At 36.9% G+C, this 16,307-nt stretch overlaps 1 protein-coding gene across 1 annotated transcript in view; it reads right to left on the reverse strand.

Annotated features, from left to right (window-relative positions):
* The window catches only part of USH2A (usherin), a 642,834-nt gene that overhangs the window by 478,847 nt on the left and 147,680 nt on the right, over positions 1 to 16,307 (reverse strand). Inside the window, exons 15-18 of the mRNA XM_074351610.1 lie at positions 11,376 to 11,534; positions 3,765 to 4,259; positions 2,483 to 2,752; positions 755 to 921 (exon numbers count right to left, since the gene is read on the reverse strand). Of these exons, the coding sequence (XP_074207711.1) occupies positions 755 to 921; positions 2,483 to 2,752; positions 3,765 to 4,259; positions 11,376 to 11,534 (1,091 nt within the window). The remainder of the gene's footprint in view (positions 1 to 754; positions 922 to 2,482; positions 2,753 to 3,764; positions 4,260 to 11,375; positions 11,535 to 16,307) is intronic.

A 16,307-nucleotide genomic window follows, 5' to 3' on the forward strand; every position in this document is an offset into this window, starting at 1 on the left:
TGTGCAGAATGACGTATTAGCTTGACGTTAGCCAGTCTTTGTCACTGGCCACCCTAATGAAAAAAAAATGGACACTGACCACACCATGAACTGGAGGGTAATAAGAGCCTCTCATCCTCCAGGATTGTTATACGTATCGAACGAATTTGTCTATGCACCCAGTAAAGCCTCGGTAACTGTTACCTGTGATCATTATCCTCCCGACTGCCGGCTGGACTATGATATACCAGAAGGGAGTATGTCACTACATGTTCCAAACATTGAACATGTTCATAACCTTTGTTCTAAGTTAAATTTTCATCCCTCAGATATTTTTCTTGGGAAATAGAAATACGCAAAATGCATGTATAAGATGTTCTTATCAACATTAATTACATTTCCAAAAGAATTAATACAAGATAAATATCAACTGATTGTGGATTGGCTGAATCATTACTGAACACCCAAATAATACGACAGTACACAGCTACTGAATGTCAGCTTCCTGCAAGAGAGTTAAGGGTATATGCTAAGTGGAAAAAGCAGATTTTACGAAACAAAATGATACCAACTTTGTTTCAATATATGCTTATATTGAAAAAAAAATTGGTGATATTAAATATATAGAGCCTTGCATACATACTATAAAATTAAGAAACAGATGCCCCATTTCAGGATTATATAAGGGCAAATTCTGTCACAGAATTCTGCAAACTCAGAAAATATCAAAATGAAGACATAATTCTGAAAGGACACTAGCTGAAAGTAACAATACCCATGAACGTACCAGCGAACTAGACTGTTGAGGTGACGCAGAAGCCATACTGACATTATACCCCACGACGTTCCCTCTCGTAACGTTATCTGCTGGCATCTCCCAGGACACGTTGAGAGAGTCCGGTGAGAGCGGGGAGACGGAAGGAGGAGTCATGAACACAGGCTCTGTTAACGATGACAATGACAACAGGAAAAAAGAAAAAAGAATGCTGCAGTTACAGGTTTTCAAACTGAATTCACACATTTATCCTAGTTTCTGAAGTACCCCATCCCTGTATAATATATAATAGTCTCATTTTTAAAAATCAAGGATTATACTGGTGTGTATAAAAGCTACTCACTTTTTTTTATATCTGCAAGAACACCCTCTCTCTTCCTATTCCGAACAAAGATATCTTCCATTTACAAAATAAAAGCAGGAATTCGCTTGTGTTCACAAAGACAACTGGTAGATAACTGGGTAGGAAACCATAGGCCTTATGAAGTATTTGAAAGGATAAGTCATGAAAATAGAATGTGTCCCAGTCCACACAGTTGAGGATAATGCCTAGCCAACATACTGGACATCTCACATAGAGAAGTATTTCACTTTCTCTTTCAAAAGAGGTAAACTGAAAATGTTCTAAATAACCCTGAAGAAATTTCAAAAGTTTTCAATAAATCTTGATTGAAATACTCAGGGACGTACACACATTCTGCCCATCATCCTTGAGATCTTAATGTGGACTTTAAATGCACTAACCAACGGTGTATTATCAAAGGACCTCATCACACTTTCATCAGCCAGTGACCCATAAGATTATGAGGGTCCAGTACTGCAGTTCCACCCATTACTTCTCATTTCTGACCTTGGTTTTCCCCTTCCAGAATGCCATGGCTCATCACTTGTGCTAGCATGGCACCATTATTTGTCCAAGATGCTGCAAATCATTAAGAGATCCTCAAGCACAATGGACATTTTATTCATGAAATGATTCCCCTGGACATCAACCTGAAGCCACCCTCATCCCCCATGGTGCTTAAAGACCCCACTGAAATCAGAATTTCAGTTTCTTTGGATATCAATGGATTCAAAGTGTAACAAAAGTGTATTTTTTTTTTGTCCAGGGCTTATAGAATTTGAAGTGTTTTTAATATAAGTAGTAAGATGGAGAATTAAAAATATCTCATTTGCCTGAGTGAAGCTATCTTAAGAAAATGAAAATTTTTCAACATTCTTCCTCACCATATTGCCAACTGCTTATAAGCACTTTTGTGAATTACAGATTTTGACGTCCAGGATTCTGTTTTAAGGTGCAATCTAAACCATTTGTTTTGGAAACAGAAATGAAAACAAAAACAGATTTGTGAAACTGGTAACAGTTATCTCTTTCACTGACTAAACTGCGCTGAATTTGGAGCAAGACGGGACATACGGCCAACCCATTTCAGGACTGGAAACCAACTGCTATTTTTGACAAATACTCCCCAAAGACTGTAACTATAGTTAAGTCATTTTTACCCCTTGAAGTAACAGCTAAAACATTAATTTTGTCCCTAAAACTTACTGCAAGAACTTTATGATCCTGAGTTACTGATGTAACCAATCTGGGTATTAAATATGTCCTTGGCTTAATTAAGTTTGTAACACTTGCTTTTCAAATGTACTTTAATGCTGTGACTTTAATTTAAGGTACTATTTTCATTCAGAAGTTTTCAAAGCAGAGTTCAAAGCACTGATTTTCACCTGATTCTCCCGTTCTTCCCGTGGTCCAGGCAGAAGACACACTCCCAGCCATATTTACAGCTAAGACTCTAAACTCATACTTGGTGTATGGTTCCAAGCCAGCGATGACTGTGGTTGTCTGGGGAGGTTCTAACGCATTTTCATTGGTTGATTCCGCAGCTGGGTGAGGGCTGAGCCAGCCACTGCTCTGAAAAACTCGACTTTCTTCTGACCTGGTTTCTCCATTAGATCCCAGTCTTTTCATGTATAGTTCATATCTTATAACTATGCCTAGAAAAGTGAAACAGTGAACAGAGATAACTTATTGGATAAATGGACTATTTGAGGGGTGGGGTAGGGTTAGGTTATTTGAAGAGTGCTGGCTTTCATTGTTCTTCTGATTCGATTACCTGGCCATTTCCTCGATAATCTAGAAGGAACAATTTAGATACTTACATTAAAAAAAAGATGGCTAGATAAATGTATGAAATATTACTAAAAAGTATATTCATGGAAAATGAAAACCAAAAGAAAAAGTGTACAAACACAAAATAACTGTAATTTATGATAGGTAACCTCAACATTTTTCAGGATGATTGGTCATAGTTTCTGCTAAGAGTGGCTACTTCTTTTTGGGAATTTGATTACCGTACCTTCAATTTGCATATTCTCAAATTTCAGGATTTTAATTTGATAATTTGCTTAACATAAGGCTTGTCTGCATAGATAGAACATTACAGTTCATTTCTACCTTGTTTTATCAAGTAACTTAATGATTCTAAGAAAAAAGTTTCTCACATACATGATGCTAACTACTAAAAATTTATAAATGTGTGTCTGGCCTATATAACCAAGGGTTCAATTATATGAACACAAAAATTAACTTAATGGAGTCAGCTAGCCTATATACATATTTTTTTTATTATTTTATACCCTTTTCTTGCTTAAAAGAAAATTTACTGCTTCTGGGTGCCCTAATTTGTGACACAGTCAAATATAATGCATTTCATAAGTGAGTTTCAAATTAGAAACATCATTTGTGTTATGGCAGATGTCATTAAGAGCAAAGATAATATTAGCCTTTTAGGGGGCAATTTAAATGAATGGAATTTGTTATTAGATTAAAGAAATATACTTGTTCTACTAACTAGGACAAATAGTATCTTATAGCTGTAGAAATCGTTTCCCAATTACTGTATCCTGCAGTTATAAAAATGAAAACCATTGCCAGAATCTTATTGCACGATTTCAAATACCTAGATTCTCATTCATGTTTTACACGTTCTTGGTCTTGGACTCCTACCATTTGGTTCCATTGGTGGAGCCCATGCTACATGGAGCTCAGTGGAACTGATGGTCTGCACCTCTGGGGGACCCAGTCTTCTGGGGGGTGCCTGGGCCGTGGTCACCGTAAGAGGCGAGCTGTGTAAACAGCCTCCACTGGTACACGCCTGTATAGAAAAATGGTATTTGGTGAAGGGAACCAGATTCCAGATGGTAGCTGTGGTTTCATGACCTTCATAGGAAACACACGGCTGGCCGCCGTCTAAAGGAGCACAGGACAAAATATACTTCTCTATAGGACCAGAGCGACTTGACGGAACAGTCCAGGTGAGAGTCACAGTGTCTGAGCTAATAGGAACGATGTAACTTAAGTTCAAGCTTCCTTCTGGGGCCCCGGGACTCGTCCTGTAGGTGACAGCCGCACTCCTTGTGGAACCGTGCATACTGCTGGTCTCCAGGTAGTAGGAATAGGAGGTGTACGGAAACAGGGCTGTGTCTAAGAAGTACTGAACATCTATAATTAAAAGACAAAAAAAGAAGAAAATAGTTACATTCCACAGATTGGTAAGGACACATTTCTAATTGTTTTTCTATTATATAGCATCACTACATAAATGACACCAATATGCTCTTTTGAATAAGAGTGTGGTTCATATTTTAAAAATTGAAATAAAGCAAATACTGATTACTTTTATTGTGCAGGATAATGTAAGAAAAATGCCTTTTGCAATGAAGCATATTTTGCAGTTTAAGCTCGTTTTGTTCTTTATATAGTACAGTGTCCTTTTTATAGAAGGTATAAGACAGTCCTTGCATTTCCCTGCAACAGAAATAACTGTTTCTTATATATAATCGGATTGTTTACTGGACACTGACACAAACTTAGACCGAGGGTCAGCAACCTAGTGCCACATGCCACATCTGTCACCTAGCCAACATCTTAACTGGAACCTTTCCTGAATCTCTGACCCTCGGAAACTGTGAAATTATATGTGATTATTGTTGCTGAAAGCTGCTATGCTGTAGAGACAATTTGTTGTCAGCAATGGAAAATTCACACAAGGGAAGTCCTGGGTAAGCAGGACTTCCAGACATGAAAGATTGTGTTGAGAGAGAAGGAAATAGAAAAAAAAGGAATTAAAAGAAAAAAAAAAAAAAAGAGAGAGAGAGTTAGTGGACAGGATTAGGCATGTGAATGGAATTTCCCATCCTCTAAGGGACAAAAAGCATTCTGTAGGACTGTGGAATGTATAAATGCCAGCACCTGCGTGGCTGCTGCCTGCTCGCTCATGGGACTGTGTGTGTGGGATGGTGGGGGGGAGGGGGGGCCTTTACGCAGCGGGTGGCCTCTATCAGTATGAAGATGCAAGGTATTTAAATGCTTGAAGAAAAATAGAAAAATCTGGAGTATGGTTTTAACCCACAGGATTTCTTGGTTTCCTGAATGATGAGGATGATGTGTTGACAACTGGCAAGTGTGCTATGGGACCTTCCATGACTGGGACCAGGTGACCCTCGAGTCTTGTGGGGGGGCAAATGTTGGATGGAGAACATGGAAAACAAATCTCATGAGAATTACCAGCAATAGTAAGAGCCTAGGGGAGGCTGAGATGGCAGGTTTTCATGAGGACCTAAAAGATGAGGATGAACACATGTCCATCAACTTCATGCATCAGAAGCTGATGTTATGAGACCCAAGGGTTGAGGTCTGGGCAGCCCCACCTCTCAAATGAACCAGCTTCCTCTGAAGTTTCTGCAGAAACAGAGGGCCAGAGGGAAACTCAGGAAATAGGATTAATGCCTTTATAAGAGAGGCCCCAGGAAACCATTCTTGCCCCTGAAGGTTATCATGATGGTTGGGGAAAGGGAATAACTGAAGACTGAACAAGAGTACATTCTACAGATTGAATGTTTATGTCTTCCCTAAATTCATATGCTAGAAACATAACGCCCAAGGTGATGGTATTAGGAGGTGGAGGCCTTTGAGAAGTGAAGAGGTTGTGAGGGTAGAGTCCATGAATAGGATTAATGCCTCTATAAGAGAGGCCCCTTGTCCCTTCCACATGAGGAGGCAGCAAGTTGGCAGACTGCAACCCAGAAGATGGTCATAAACAGAACCTGACCATGCTGGCACCCTGACCTTGGACTTCTAGCCCCCAGAACATTGACAAATAAATTTCTGTTATTTCTAAGCCACCCATCCTGTGGGGTTTTGTTATAGCAGCCTTAATGGACAAAGATAGTGAACACCTGAGTGAATGGTAACTGTGACATTCTGCTACATATGTTATTGCAGAGTCTTCATGAAAATACGTTGAATATTGTACTAGAGGCCAATCAGCTCACAGAAACCACACAGTCATCTGAACAAGGAAAGCTGAATACAAAGAATGACTGATTACCAAAAGGTTTTACCCACTGAGGGAAACAGAAATCTCTAAAGAATGCAGGAAAAGGAGAGATGGGGAAAAGTCCCTACCCCCAGTGCTGAGGCAGGGCACCCAGTGAAGGAATAGAATGGGAAGAATGCCCTGCGGCTGAGACCAGACTTTGTTGGAGAGGGTGCAGTGGTGGCCCGCTTGATGGTGATGTTTGTTGAGGTTACACGAAGGCAGAACTCCCTTGCAACTTGTCTTCTAGGAAATGAGGTGCTCTACCACAGAACTTACTGGAAAATAAAACTTGCTGGGGAAAAAAAAACTTACTGGCAGCATGCCAAGGAAAGCTGCCCATGATGAGAGGCTGCACCAGGGAACTGATGGAAGCCGCCACTTGCAGTGCCAGGGAAGGTGCCCCCTGGGCATCGGCAGACTGGACCGGGGCTGCCATGTCCTGCTGTCTGGGGTGCGTCTTCCAGAACTCATTCTCACGGGGCCAGGGCTTGGGAAAGCTGCCCACAGGTGAGGCTGTGTATGACAGAACATCACTTGTTAAGGGCTCTCCTGGGAGCTGGTGCACACCAGAACCAGGAAGAGAAGTCTTTGCCTCCTGCAGGGCACCCCCAGCACCCTCTGCTGATACAGTTTCACACCATGCCAGATGGGAAAGGAGACATGTTTACAGGTCCCAACTCCTATACCACAAAGCAGTCAATGAAGAGATTTGAAACTAAAAAGCAGTAAACTGATGACTGGCAGAAGTATACACTAAAAATATTTTATGAGAGCATGGTCTTTAGCCAAATTCTTGGGACACATTTCCTTGGGAAGCATATAAAATGACTGATGTGTTATTTAAAATAGGAAATGTTTAATTAAAATCAAGAAAAATTTCTTAATGAGTTATATTATTCTAATATTACATTGATAGGATTCTAATGCTATATAGTTATTTAAAATGATAGTAATGAAGCCCATACAGCAATATGAAAAAAAATACAGAATCTAATAGTGCATAATACTGAATTATTATGAAAAATAAACTGGAATTCATATCATTACAGAAATTTCCCAAGATGAAATTAGTTTTTGTACTAGAATGCTGGAATGTGATGCTTTAATATTTTTTTAAGTTTTCTTAATTTGATATACCACTTTTATTATAAAAAGTTATACACACCAAACTCCAAATCACTATTTAGACAAATGATTGCACAAGAACATCATGAAATCCCTCCTTAGAGGTGTACTGGTTCATGGTCTTGGCTGATACCCATTCACGCCTGTGTGTGGCATTCTCCCTAACGTACAGCCCACCAGAGCTACAAGGAACTGCACAGGTTTCCTGAATCAACCTTATTTCCTTACACACCTTCATGCCTTTCTTCCATGAGAATCCTTCTTGCTCTGCCGCAGTATCTGGCTAACTCAGCTCATGTCACCTGCTCATTTCAAAACTTTCAGTGGTTCCAATCATTATCTCTGCCCCCACAGACACGATAGATTTTCTTCCCCTCCTCCATTTATAGGATACTTAGAAATATCCCTTAGAATATTCCTCAATACTCTCAGTCTATTCTGATCCAACATTTAATATATTACATAACAATTTTCATTTACTTATCTATTTCTCTTCTCAATAATGAGACCTATTCCTTCCATCCTTGTATTTCTAGTGGCTGGTACAGTTCCTGGTCTGCAGTAAGCAGTGAACAAAGTGTTAACGAATAAGTGATTATATACATGTATACACACACACATATATATATATACACACATATATATACACATACACACACACATAGACATATATCTTATCAATTTTTTCAGGAAATAATATTAAGATCTTTATAATTAAAACAACTGACTTTTATCTTCTCTTCTGTTTTCATTCTTATCCCCTCCTCATAGTTTCTTTTTGTTTATTTTTCTCAGAGGTAACTGCTACACTGGTCCTTTGATGTACTATGGAATAATACATGATAATGATCTTAAAGACAAAAATGACCTCTCAGAGTTCACTAAGATATACTGTATCTAAAACACTCAACTTGAACTATGTGCTATCCTTAGGTGATGTAAGCAATGGTCACATGTAGAAATAAACATCCTCTAGTTTCCCTGTGGAAGTATTTTCCTGGAGTAAAATTTAAGGACTATCTTCCCACTCATGGCATCCCAAATGAGGATAGATTTAACTAATTGCTAATTTGGGAAAAAGAAAAAAAAAAGCAAAGCGTGCTCAGATCAGCCCCATGATTTTTTTTTCTTATCTGTCTTCCTGCAGAACAGAAGGTATATTCTCCAATCTGGCTTCTATTATTAATGAAGATGACTTTTATTTGTAATTTACACCTCCCTGATTCTTATGTCTAGTTTACCTTTAGTTTCAAACTCAAGTGGGAAAAAATAATATGATTTTCTGACCACCCCCTAAAATTTCAATACTACTAAAATTGTGCCATTTCCTATGATAGCTATTCTCTTCACATTTATAATATGTAAAATACGTGTGGGCAACCCAGATTGGCGTTCAGGGCGGGTAATATTAGGTGCTGAGTGGATATAAACGACAGTGTGCTAACTTTACCTCCACACCCTTTCCTCTGACTTTTAAAAACTTATGAGGATGCAAACGAGTGAAACTGTACTCAGGAAAACAACTGAATATACCTTAACTTCCTTTTAAAAATTAATTATTTACAAATTTTACAATTATTCCACTATTATCAGCAGCTATTACTAAGAACAAATCATTTGCAAGCTCTAAAGATGAAAATACCAGTATGTCATGATCTTAGGTTGGAAACTACGGCCCTGAAGAATCCCACAGTGCATCAGGCCAGCTGAGAAAAGTTTTATTCTAACAAGCAATTCTATAATGGTCTCAACCAAATGGTCAAACTTGCTTGCAAGACAACACTATTAATTTTCTTTGAAAAGTTCAATGATTCTCCACCTATAATTCCAAATGCCTTTATTTAACCCAAAGATTTGTGTTCATCCAACTGAATATAAGTACTGTTTCCTCTTCATATTATGCATGGGAACCACACACTGGAAACAGAGTAATAAACATGAGGGTATTATTAGAATGATACAAAGTTCTGACAGCATTAACCAATTGTTCTTACTGTTCAAATGCCATCATGCAGATAATTTTCACATCATTAATTACAGTGAGTGTCAAGAAATGCCAGAAGTGGCATTTTTTAATGAAAACTAAGGTCTTAAGAAATAATACCTTGTTTAATAGGATTATATAAATGTCTGATTAGTGAATGAGCACACATTTATTATGTAAGAAACTGTTATTTGGATTCTATATTAGTGCAATCATGAAAAAGAGCCAGAGTGTTGTATTCACTTATAATGTTCTATAAAACAGGTCCCAATATGTTACTCTGGAAAACATGCCTCTGGACTGAAGGGTATAAGTGAAGTTTAATTTTACTACTGAATTAAACTGTATGGAAAATAGAGTGACTCTAATTCACAACCTCAGAAATAATTCAACCAGGGGTAACGTCATCTTCAAAATCAATTTCAGTATTTTTATAATTCTCTCTTCTCCTGTCACAAAAGCTTAAGTTTCAGGACACCTGGATCATGCTGCTATTTGGAAGAAAATAAATATTCAAGTAGCAGGTTTGGGGGATGCTTTGCCAACATGGCAGATGTAGACAGATGTTCGCTTCCCTTTGCAATCTGCATTATGAAGTTCAGAGCTTCCATTAAATTCAAAGAAGACTTGGAGTACTGAAGAGATATTTAGAGTTAACATGAAGTGCTGGACTAATAACCAAGTCATATGGAACTGGGTACAAAATGTAGCCTACTGTAGTATGTACAAAATAAAACTGTGTGTGCGAAAACTTGTAAAGCTAATCAGTATGTTAAAACAAGGCACCTTCCTAATCACTTTGAGGAAGATTATGGAACTTCAGTGTTTCTACACAGCATTATACACTTTTCTAACTAATCAAGTAGGTGATACTAGAATTTGGAAAATTTGGTATTAAAGAGAACAAGACGGCAACTTGAGTTGGAATCACACTTTCAATGTTTCTTAAACTAATTTCTCAAACTAGCCTGTGGCTAAACATGACCAACGTAAACAGAAAAGACAGAGCTAGAAGATATAAAAATTTCCAAGTTTTCATTATGTCTTTAGGGAAACGGTATTTAAAACAACTGAGTAAAAAAAAATTTTAAAGACAATGGGTCTCAATAGTTCGATTTCTACAAGCTCCTTTAAAATCTTCATAAAAGTTATATATACAAAGATAATCTTCATGGTTCATTCACACCCTTCTTCTCTCAATTTAATTTCATGTTGTGGGGCGCTACATCTATAGAAATGGCAATGTATGTATAAAATTACACTATTTGCTTGAATTTTAATACTTTGATTTCCCTTTTCAAAAAGTCCACTTCTCAATCCGAGAGTTTAAAAGTTGAACTCCTAATAGAAATATTTGATAAATTTTCTATCATCCTTATACCCAGAGAAAATTATAGACTAGTTAGTTGTAAGATTTCCAGGATTTTTATATATTTCTGAATTAAAATATAATTCATAGATTATTTTTAATATATTTCAGTTATCTTAAACAATATTTCATGGATATTTTCCATTCATTGATAGGTATACTAATATAGCATTTATAGGTAACCATATTCTACAATCTACTTAACAACGTACCAGATCCTATTATGCCATGTACCATAATTTACCGAAAGTTTTCTGAACATTTGAGTGTTTCCAATATTTTTCTATTATAAATAGTGCAGGTTTGGACATACTTCATGATTTGGTGTCCATTTATGACTATTCATTTGAGACACATTTTCTAAAGTGGGTTTGCTTAAGTCCAATGGTTTGTAAAAGAGTAGAGTTTTTCATACATTTTAACAAGTTATTCTACATGAAAAATCATACCAATGAACTCATGCAGATAGCCCAGAAGTTTATATAAGTTCTAGCTTCTCCACATCCTCATTAATGTTGGAAAGGGTAATTTTTTTTATCTTTGAGAATTTTATAAGCATTCAGGTCTTATCAAATAATAAGCATCTCATTTTTACTGCATTTCTTTGATTACTAGTGAGATTTGTAATTCTCTCTCAGCTTGAAACACTGCATGCTAGACAGGGGAAATCACAACACTTCTTGCTAATGTCAAAGAACTTAACTAATGTATCAATTCTCAGAATATTCTATCTTTCTATCACCAAATCTTTGAACTCACTGTATGGGTACTGATCCTCAGTTGTGTAGATTTCAAAATCATCCCTGAATAAACTGTAAGTAAGCCAGTGGGCATTTGGAGAATCAGGTGGACTCCAGGAAAGACTGATGGCAGAAGAACTTTGAACTTGTCCTCTGGGTGGAGGTTGCTGGGATGGAGCTAAATTACAATGGAGAGAGCATTTATTAGCAGAGGCAATCAATAAAGACACAAGTAAACTCAAGTAAGATACCCAGCAACGAGGTCTTTCTGATTCAGGATTACTTTATCAAGAAGACATGTGGTTTACCAAGACATGAATAAACAAAGGATATGCTTCATGAGTTCTCTAAAACAAAGCTTTTTATCTACAAGCATAAAACAAATTTGTAGGTCAATGCAGCTGACATAAATATGGTTGGGGAAAAACCACGAAAGTTTACATTAAGCACTTCTTTTTTCCCCCTTTTTTATTACATCAGAGTTGACTTACAATATTATATTCACTTCAGGTGGATAACATAGTGACTTGATACTTTTATAGATTATGCACCATACAGACTTATTACAATTTTATTGACTACATTCCCTGTGTGGTATATTACATCTCTCTGACTTATTTATTTTGTAACTGGAAGTTTGTACCTCTTAATCCTCTTCATCTGTTTCACCCATTCAACCCCTCCTCTCTGGCAACCACTGGTTTGTTCTCTGTGTCTATGAGTCTGTTTCTGTTTTGTTATATTCATACATTGTTTTTTAAGATTTCACATATGAATGAAAATATACAGTATTTGTCTTCCTCTTCACTTCGTCTTTTTCTAAGAAACCCAATGATGCGTAGCATTTATTTTCTACTTAATTTAAAAGTTGACAGACATAAATTCTGTTAAAACTTGAAATTTAAGCAGTATAATTTTTGGATCTTTAAGAGGAAGTTTTCCATTCCATTAAGCACAATGCCTCATCTTGCTTCACAGAGCACAGTGTAAAAGGAAGAATAATAGCTGTTAATACAAATAGCTATGAATGCTATGGATGTTAAATAGTCTAAATATTAGCAAGAAACAATTTAAATGTGCTATGTGAACACACCAGCACCTGTTAGAGGTGCTAGTATTGCTTATTACACCTGTTAAAAATGCTCTGATTATTAGAGGTAATATGATTGCTTGCATCAGGCCATAAGAGCATTCATCTCACTATTTCAGTGGTATTTTTATAACATAAATATATATCCTGAACACATTCTTATCACTGTACATTTTCCTTCATCTCCCTGTTTTAGAGAGTAAGCCCACATTTCCCCCCAAACTATATAAAGTTAAAGGAGGAAAACAATGCCTAACAATTTTCTAAGGACAATCAACCACCAGATTCTTTACCTCCTTCTGGTTTAAGCAAATGCATAATCCTCCACCTATTTAGAGATGCACAATCTAATCAGGCTTTCTCACTAAATAAGGTATCAAAAGCCCAGGTTGCTGTGTTAACTTATTTTTTAAACTATTAATCTTTCTGTTGTTAAAAAAATTTTTTAATCATGAGTTAATTAAATAATTATCAATATTTTTATATGAAATGTCTGCAGTCACTAGGTGATAGTTTTTCAAAAGAAAAAGAGGAAGCACGCTCAAGTGATTTAATAGAGAGCTAAATAAAGAAACTGTTTCCAAAAGGGTGGGCAGAGAGTAAAGAAATCAAAAGGCACGGAAAGATACTCTGAGGTATCACAATAGAATAGCAGGGTTCTTTCTCTATTGACATCATGGGTCAAACCAGTGACTCACTCACCATATAGTCCTACTCACAGCTAAGAAATTCGTTCACTCATCATATAATTCTACTCATGGCTAAGGTTTATTGCAGCAAAAGGCTACAGAGTAGAATCAACAAAGGAACAAGGTACATGGCTGAAGTCCAGGGGAAACCAGGTACAAGCTCCCAGTCACACAGTGTGTGCTTAATGCCCCCAGCAACATGTTGTGAAAGCACATGTGAAATGTTGCCAACTGGGGAAGTTCATTAGAAACTCAGTGCCCAGGGTTTGTATAGGAGGCTGTTCACCTCGGCAGCCTGTGTCTGGCACATCCTGGAACTGCAGACTCTCATAAGGAAAGCAGGTGTTAAACATAAACCATATAATCTGTACAAAATTTAAGGGACAGCGAGACACTCTTAACAATTCTGAGGATGTCAGGAATGGCCACGAAATCCAAGTTTCCAGATGCCAGCCAACAGTCAACTTTGTAAGCAGGTCTTTTTAAAGATAAGCATTCAGTCCTGCTATGTTAACTTTTCTCCATATGTTGTCCCTATCTTGAAGGGGCATGGCACTCAGGGACAGAAAGGGATGAGAGAAGAGCGTCAGGTGACAGGAGTTATGACCACTCACAGAAGGAAACTCAACTCAAGGCCACCCCTCCACTGAGACAGGGAGCTGAGGATTAAATATTCCGACGTCCCTTTCTGCCAGCCCCCCAGGTGACTGGAAAGTTCCTACTCGTAGCTGAAGCCAACTGAAAGTCAGAGGGCAAGGGAGCCTGCCAACTCAGAACATAGAGTCTTCCAACAGAGTGGGAAGTCTGGAGCTGTAATGTGAAGTGAGCCTACACATCAGGCAAAGTCTTTGAACTCAGAGCTATTACAAACTCATCAGTATTCATGAGAGATATACTCCACTTCAAAGACATGATATAGTCCAACAATAACATTTTAAGAAAGTATTTTAAGAGCACTGAGCTTGAAATATATAATATTCCATATATTATGCATAGGCTTCCTAAAGACAAAGTCTTTGAACCTATGGCAGATAATACTGATGTTATATTTTTAAAGAAAAATATCCAAACTAGATACATTCTCACTCTTCCCCCTTTTATATCTTTTTTGGGCAAGGGGGGGAGGATTTGCATTTTTATGTTAAAATTCTAACTGTCTGTATGCCTATTTAGATGTAGGACAAGAGCTATAACAATCTCAAAATGGCACATGGAAAGAGAATTGTTTCCAAAGAGCACCTTATGTTTTTGAATAAAAGGATCTACCATATTTTGGTTGGCAGACTACTGACTGTACATTTGATCTTTCAGTGAATTTTAATTAACTCTAAATCCTGTTATTTTTGGTGGAACTTCGAAGATTCATCACATGTCTCGTCTCAAACACTCTCAATTTATCACATGTCTCATCTATCACATTCTCAAACCCTAACGCTAACCCACAGCAATTTAATACTTTGTAGTGAGTGATTACATTAAAAACTGCATGCTATCAGGAACACAACAGATTTTAGAGTCAGAGCAATCAAAATTGACCTTTTGATTATTTTGTACTTTTGGTATTTTGCTGAAATGATCGAAAGAGAGATAAATGTTCCAGTTCCATGTAAAAGAGTATAGAAAATTATTTGCATTACATGAAAATTTCCTTGGCAACAAATCACATACATACATACACACACAGGCTCTTTCAGATGTTTAAAGTTGATTACTTTTTGTAACCATCTCTAACCACAATCTTGCTGACTTCACAGTATATATGAATAGTGCCTGTTTGACATTTAAATGGGGATTTTTAAAGACCTGAAGGCTTAGATAATTCAGTGCCACTCTAAGAATAAATATTTAAATATTTTGAAATCTTGGGCATAACTTGAACCCACTTTCCATGTATTGAAAGTAGAATTCTGAGAAAATGGTCATATGTTCATTAGTCAAAGTTGCCAAGAATGGCCTTTTTATACAGACTCTCTTTTAAGGAAGGAAAGTATATTGTGACTACATCCATTGGCTTGGGACGACATCTCAGGTAGGAACTTTGGTGACTGTATAAATGCAGTCAAATGTTAACTGGGCTCTCTGCGTGTTTCTCCTCATTTATAGTAAGAGGCTGACAATGTCTACCATTCAGGGTCAAAACAACTATTATAAATATGTTCTAAAAATTAAAGAAAAATATGATAATGATGTTTCAATAAAAAAGGGAATTTCAGTAGAGAAACAGAATGTATAAAAACACCAAAAGCCAGAGCTGAACAGTATAGTAACTGAAATGAAAACTTCCCTAGAGAGGGCTCGATGGCAGATTTAAAATAAAAATAGAATGAGTACACTTGCTGTGAATAGAACTTAAAGATATGGCAATATGATTCATCTAATCTGAAGAACAGAGAAAAAAGACTGAACGAAAGTGAAAAGAGCCTCAGAGACCTGTGAGGAAGGGTCAGCTGCACCATGCACTAACATGTGTGAAACAGGAGCCACAAAAAGGGAGAAAAAACAGAACAAAAAAGATTTGAAGAAATACTGGCTCAAACTCAAAACTCGATGAAAAACACTTATCTACAGTTGCAAAATGCATAATGAATACACACAAAGTGATTCAGACCTCGACACAGGATAGTCAAACTGCTCAAAGACAAAGACAAATTTTGAAAGTACTAAGTGCAGAACAATTCACACACAGTTGAAGGAATGTACAGTTAAAGGCTTACAGAAGCAACAGAGGCCATAAAGGAGTCAAATAACGTATTTAAAGTTTTAACAGGAAAAAAAAAAAAAAAGTTGTTATCCAGAATTCTATACCTAAGGAAAACTACTCATCAAAAATAAAAGTAAAATAAAGGTATTCTCAAATAACTTTAAAATGAAAACTGAAAAAAAAAAAAATTACGAGAATCCACTGTTAGCAGCCTAGCTCAACTAAAACTAGAAATATTAGATATAGACTAGAAATACTAAAGCAATCCATCAGTCTAAAAGGAAATGATACAGAGTGTAAACTGAATCATAGAAAGGTAGGATAAACACCAGGAATGATGAAATCTGTGGAGAAGAAAGACAGAGAGAGGGGCAGAGAAAATATTTGAAAAAAATAAAAGCTGAAAACTTTCCAAATTTAATGAAGATATGCATATAAAATCCAGGAAACTCAATGAATTCCAATTAAGAT

Source organism: Camelus bactrianus, chromosome 23, assembly GCF_048773025.1.
Source record: "Camelus bactrianus isolate YW-2024 breed Bactrian camel chromosome 23, ASM4877302v1, whole genome shotgun sequence".
NCBI lineage: Eukaryota > Metazoa > Chordata > Mammalia > Artiodactyla > Camelidae > Camelus > Camelus bactrianus.